The 6,050-nt window shown below is 65.8% G+C and overlaps 1 protein-coding gene across 1 annotated transcript; it reads right to left on the bottom strand.

Annotated features, from left to right (window-relative positions):
- Nucleotides 1-500: 500 nt before the first annotated feature.
- On the bottom strand, nucleotides 501-5,283 carry LOC308047926 (glutamine-rich protein 2-like; the record flags this gene model as incomplete). Its single annotated transcript, XM_080356747.1, has 14 exons — nucleotides 501-511; nucleotides 555-673; nucleotides 785-850; nucleotides 1,167-1,288; nucleotides 1,442-1,606; nucleotides 1,890-1,967; nucleotides 2,171-2,302; nucleotides 2,550-2,741; nucleotides 2,905-3,043; nucleotides 3,178-3,269; nucleotides 3,398-3,492; nucleotides 3,631-4,240; nucleotides 4,746-5,042; nucleotides 5,131-5,283. The coding sequence occupies 14 exons, from the start codon at nucleotides 5,281-5,283 to the stop codon at nucleotides 501-503; spliced, it is 2,271 nt and encodes a 756-aa protein (XP_080212873.1).
- Nucleotides 5,284-6,050: the final 767 nt, after the last annotated feature.

The raw sequence follows: 6,050 nt of genomic DNA, 5'->3' as shown, positions 1-6,050 counted from the left end.
CCAACAGGGTCCTGCCCCCACCCTGAAGCACACAGGCTGTTGTCCCACACTGCCCAGCACCACCCCCCATGTCCCCCCAGCTCCCTCCAGCTCCACCACGAGGACCGGCTGCCCCAGCAGCCAGTGCTGCCCCGCAGCCCAGCCCAGACCCCAGACCCACGTCCCACCCCACCCAGCTGTGGGCACAGACCCGTCCCCCCAGACAGCAGGGTGTCCTCTGCCCCCCGGTGCCCTGACAGGGCCATACTTGGCCGGCTCCTGGAGGTCAAGGTCTCCGGGGTGCCCCTTGGCGCTGTGGGCAGCTGAGAGCCCCCCATCACAGAGCGCTGCTCGTCCTGCCGGTTCCCATCAGTGCTGTCCTGGCCCGAGAGCTGCATCGCGTCCTTCTGGGAAGGGGAGAGCGTGTGACCCAAACACGGGGCCCCGTTCCGCACCCCCCAGCAACCCTCCCCCAGCCAGCTCTCCCTGGGGAACCTGAGGCACAGATCCCCCCCGCAGGCTCAGCATCCCCCTCCCCACCTCCGTCATCCCTACCTTGTTGCGGCTGCGGGCGCTGGGTTGAGACGGCCGTGGGGTGCTGGGCGGTTGGGGCTGGAAGCGCGGGGGCGTGAGGGTGTGTGGGCCCCCGCAGCTCCGCCGAACAGTGGGGTACCTGCGCTCGCCCGTCCGCTCCCTGTGGGACAGGACATGGGGGTGCTCAGTGCCCGGCAGGTGGCACCCCATGTGTCACTCGACGCCAGGGAGGGGTCGGGGGGTGCTCCCTGTTTGGGGGGCAGTTACTCACGGTCCAGGCGCCAGCATGTTGAGGGGCCGGTCGCAGGACAGGCAATGGAGATCAGGCAGCAGCTGCCTGGAGCGGGGAGAAAAGGGCTGGGGAGCTCCTGGGGGGCACAGCCCCACCTGCACACCTGCCACAAAATGCCTCTGCACCCACCCCCCAAGACTGGTTCAGGAGGGCTCCTCCCACACGTGCCCCCTCATTGTGCCGCCTCTATCGCTGGGAAGCTGCCGCTGGCAGGAGCACAAGGCATAGCCGCTTGCTCAGCATCCCCAGGGGCGCTGCCCACACGGCTCCCATGCCAGGGTACCGCACCGGCACGAGCTGGGACAGCCAGCAGGAACGGGGCCAGCACTGCCAAAGCCACCACTGTCCCCATCGCACTCACTTCCTAATCCCAGCGGCATTGTCACGCTCTGGCTGCAGCGCCTTCTCCTGGAGCTGCCCCCCGAGGCTCTCCCACCGCTCCTCCTGCTGCTGCCGGAACGCCCCCAGCTCCCGGCGGTCCAGCTGTGGACGGGTGACACCCTCAGCCAGCTACCCCAGGATGGGACATGGCGGTCCCCGGGGGCACAGCCGGGAGGGGCGACCCTCGCAAGGATGCTGCCTTAGGCTGCCAGGCCCCCAGGGTGCCAGTTCTGCGTGGAGAGGACGAGCCCTCACCTTGCAGTCCATCTGCCTCTGCAGCTCTTTCTGGAACTTGTGCCAGCTGTTCTCCTGGCCCGCCACCTGGCTCGTCACCTCCTCCATCATCTTGGTCAGCCGCTCCTCGCACGCCTCAAGCTGGCTGTGACTGACTTTGTCAGCCAGGGCGGCTTTGTCTGCTTTCTAGCAACGGGGAAAGGCAGGAGAGCGGTGGGGACAGGATGCAGGGACAACGGGAGAGGGAGAAGTGGCTACATGGCCCTGTTCACCCCATCACCCCCGTGGCGTTGGTCCCACAGCCAAAGGGACTCGGGGTCACAGAGGGACCTGGCAAGGGACCCGCAGCCGGGCTGGAAATCCTCCCTCCCCCTGGCTGGTTCTGCCAGCCGGCACCCAAGGGACAAGGGGTGTTTGTCACCCTGCCCGGGACACCCTTGGCTGGCACCAGGGCCCCTCGAGCCCGTACCTCATCGATTCCCAGCAGCTGCAGCTCCTCCTTGTCCGCTTTCTTCTTCTTGAGCCTCCCCAGGGCCTGGGACAGAGCCTTCCAAGGCAGACAGCAGCCCGTGATGCCACGGCAGGCTCGGAGCTGCCCCCCGGCCAGCCGAGCGCCCCCTGCCTCCCCACCCCGTCAGAACCCTCCAGGAAAGGCATCGGGAAGCTGTGCAGGGCTGCGAGCAGGGTGGCAGGGGGACAGACCCCTTGGGGTCCCAGCCTGGGCTCTGCCTGCGGGTTACAGCCACCCACCTTGATGTCATTCTGCTCCTGCTGGCGATCCTGCTGGAGGTTCGCAAGGGCCGAGCTCAACTTCTCACAGTCCTTTTGGAGCTGCATGATGCTGGCCTGGAGGCACCTGAGCTGCTCGTCCTGCTGCAGGGACTGAGAGGACAAGGCGGTGCTGAGCAAGGGGGTGGCTGCCCCGCGGGGACAGACCCAGGGTATTTTGGCTGGTGGCCACGGGCTCTCAGTGCAAGCAGGACATTTGCTCCAAGGCTTTAATTCCCTTCCATGCTGCTGACTCTCACGAGCCAATTAGGGGGCAGCGAGGGGCTCCCCCACGTTACAGCCAAGCAGAAATGCCTGGGGGGTCCTGGCAGCTCAAGCCCCCTACACCGCGTCTCCTTACCTGTCTCCTCCACTTTGGAGAACTCTCCACCTTGCCGCCCGCCTTCTGGGCCAGGGACTGCACCTGCTCCTCGAGCTTCTCGCAGCGCTGGAGGAGCTTCCCCAGCAGCACCCCGGTGTCCGTGTTGCAGACGGGGCACCCTGCGTGCTCGTGTCCCCCGCTCCGCGCCGTCGCCCTCGGCTCGTCCAGCTGCTGCCAGGGGAGGAGGAATCAGCTCTGAGCCGGGCTGGATGCCGCCCACAAGCCCAGGTGCCCTGGAGGCTCCGTGGCCCCGTCCAGCCAGGGGACGTGGCCAGGACCCCGCCAGGACTCCCCCCGAGCCAGCGGGGGCTGGGAGCGCTGCCCCGGGCCTCACCTCTGCCTGCACCTGCTGCGCTGCCTCCATCACCAACTTCTTCACATACTCAGCCGCAAACTGCTCCAGCTCGGCCTGGGTCGGCTCCTGCTGCTTCCTCAGCTCCTTGCGCTCGGCCTTGACCTTCTGTCCCTTGGGCCTGGCCAGCGAGACGGGGGCAGGGGCAGGCTTAGCCTGCGTGGGGGTGTCCCTCGGCCCCCAAACTGGGGTGCTCCCACACCCCAGGCTCCCTCGCAGCCCTGCGGGTTAGGAAACCCTCTCCCATCCTTTTACCGCGGCTGTTGGGTCATCTGGCCGCTGCCGTCTGCTTTCCTGCCGGCTCCAGCCCCCCTCGTCTTTCTGGGAGCATCCTCCACCTTGCTGATCTGGGAACGGCAGTGGGGGCGGTGAGGGCACAGCCCCCTGTGTCACTGCGGCACGGGGACCCTTCGGCTGCCCCCTCCCTGCCCAAACTGGCGTCCCCGCAGCCCCTCGGGGACTGCTGCCGGCTCACCTTCTCCTCCTCCCCGTGGAGTGTCCTGGCCATGTCCTGCAGGAAGGACACCTGGCAGCTGAGGTCGGCCAGGATGCTGGTGATGCTCTCCCGGCCTAGAGGGACATGGTGCAAGGGGATGTGCTGTCGGTGAGGGGGTCTCACCCGTGGGGCCAGGCTCTGAGCATGGCGAGCCCCTGACCCAGGGTGTCCCCACACCAAACAACCCCCGTCAAGCCCCCCCGTGCTCTCACCTCCCTTCGGGAAGAGCCGGCGCACGTCCTCCAGATCCGCACGTTCTGCTTTGGTGGATTTAAGCTGCTCCACCTCCTCCTTCAGACCAGCAAAGAGGCGGCTGATCTGCTCAACCTGGCAGAGAACCTCCCGCATCTCTGAGTCACAGCTGGAGGTGCTGGTGGAGTCCGAGGAGCTCCAGGGCTTGGCCGGCTCTTGAGCACCCCTTCGAATGGTGGCTTTGGAGCTGGAGGACCCAGCCTGCACCCCAGGGGTGGTGGTGTGGGTCCCGGGGGATCCTGCCTGCATCCCCGAGGTGCTGGGCTGGGCATCAGGGGCCCCTGGCTGTGTCCCCAGGTGGGTGGTGGCCTGGGTGCCCAGGGATCCTGGTTCCAGCCCACGAGATCCTGCACGATCTGAGGGAGCGCCTGACAACTTCACAGGGGTTGCTGGTTCCCCCTGTGTCCCCGCTTGCATCCCCGGGGAGCCAGACCCTGCAGTCCCCTTGCTGGTCTCCATCCCAGGCTGTGTCCCACGTCCCTTCGGCCCCAGTGCTGAGCTCCTCCTGGCCTGGCTGTCCATGGGCACCTGGGTGGGCTCAGCGGGGGCAGATTGGCCCCCACTGCCCTCCTGGGAAGAAGAGGCAAAGGGCAGCAGGGTTACTGGCAGCTGGGCAGCTGTGAGGACAGACCCCAGAACCCCCCGCCATGTCCCCAGTCCCTGTCCCCAAACCACCATCTCGCGGGGCCAAACTCGTGTGGAACCCGAGAGCCCAAATGCAAAGGGATCACGGGGTCAGCCCGGCCATGGAACCAGAGGGATGGGACCCCCAGGGATGGGACCCCCAGCATCACAGCCCAGCACCCCAATCCACAGGCTGTGCCCGGGGGCCGCCGCTGAATTGCACGGGCAGAGCTTGATCTCCCCTCCTCCCCCTCCCATGGTTCTGTTTTGAGGGCTCTCTAGTTCAAAAGTGCCTTAGCAACCCCTGGGACACCCTTCCCGCTCTTCCCTCCTGCTGCCCTTCACGCTGCTGACACCCATGGCCGTGGGGCAGGGGCACAGTGTGACAGGGCAGCAGGAGCGGGGAGGGACGATGGCCCGGCTCCCTCCCGGGGCACCAGGGGACGCTCACCAGTCCAAGTTTCTCCTGGATCTCCAGGATGTCCTCGGCCAGGCCGGAATGCGCCTCCTGCAGGGCATGCATGTCCTCGGCCAGGCCGGAATGCGCCTCCTTCATCTCCCGCATGTCCTGTTCCAGGCCGGACTGCGCCTCCTGCATGGCCTCCTTCATCTCCCGCATGTCCTCTGCCAGGCCGGAATGCGCCTCCTGCATGGCCTCCTTCACGTCCCGCATGTCCTCTGCCAGGCCGGACTGCGCCTCCTTGAGCTTGTTCATCTCATGCCACAGGTCCTTGAGCGAAGCCCTTTTCTGGGAGAGCGGGTGGGGGGTGAGCCCAGGGGAGGGTCCCTGGGGACCTGGACCCCGCCGTGCTCTGCTGCGGGAGCTCGGGCTTAACCCAGCCCTTGGGCTGAGGGCGGCACGACGGCAGCGCGGAGCCCGGAGGAGGGGGCGTCTCGTGGGGGAGCACCCAGGGACCAGCAAGAGCATCTACCTTGGAGACGGCTCTCTCCTTCTCTTCGGTTGTTTTTGGCATGGCCTCCTTGGCCATGGAGGAGACCTCGGAGTTGCTCCCGGTCCCCTCCAGCTGCTCCGCTGGTTGCCAGAGCTGCTGCCCTGTGCCCAGGGCTCCGTCCTCCTCCTTCTCCTGGCCAGGCTGGTCCTCGCTGTCCTGGTCCTTTGCCAGGCCGGGGGTCGGGCTCTGCCCTGGCTCCAGGACAGACAGCTGCAGCTGGCCCAGCTGCCCGATCATGGCCTCCAGCAATTTGTGCAGCGCCACCAAGTCCACAGCCGCCAAATGGGGTGTGCCGATGGCGGCTTTCAGCAACTCCAGCAGTCCGCGTGTGGCCATCGCTGCTGCTTTGCCGGAAAACGCTGAACTGGATGTGGGAAGACAGGAGCTCTTCTGTCCGGAGATGATCTTGGAGGGATGGGCAGCCAAATCAATCAAGTGCCAAAATCAATCCCAGTGATGAAAGTGATCCAGTCGCCAAACAGATCCAAGTGCCAAAATCAATCCCAGTGATGAACGTGATCCAGTCGCCAAACAGATCCAAGTTCCGAAAGTGGTCAAACCACCAAAAGCGGTTCAACCACCAAAAGCGGTTCAACCACCAGAAGTGATCCCACCACCAGAAGTGGTGCAACCACCAAAAGCAATTCCACCACCAAAAGTGATGCAACCACCAAGAGCGATCCCACCACCAAAAGTGATGCAACCACCAGGAGCGATCCCACCACCGAAAGCGATCCAACTGCCAAAATGAGTCCACCACCACAGTGATCCCACCACGGCAAGTGATCCCACCACGGCCAGTG

This window comes from Nesoenas mayeri, assembly GCF_963082525.1.
Source record: "Nesoenas mayeri genome assembly, chromosome: 19".
Classification (NCBI taxonomy): domain Eukaryota; kingdom Metazoa; phylum Chordata; class Aves; order Columbiformes; family Columbidae; genus Nesoenas; species Nesoenas mayeri.
This window is presented reverse-complemented; position numbering and strand designations above follow the sequence as displayed.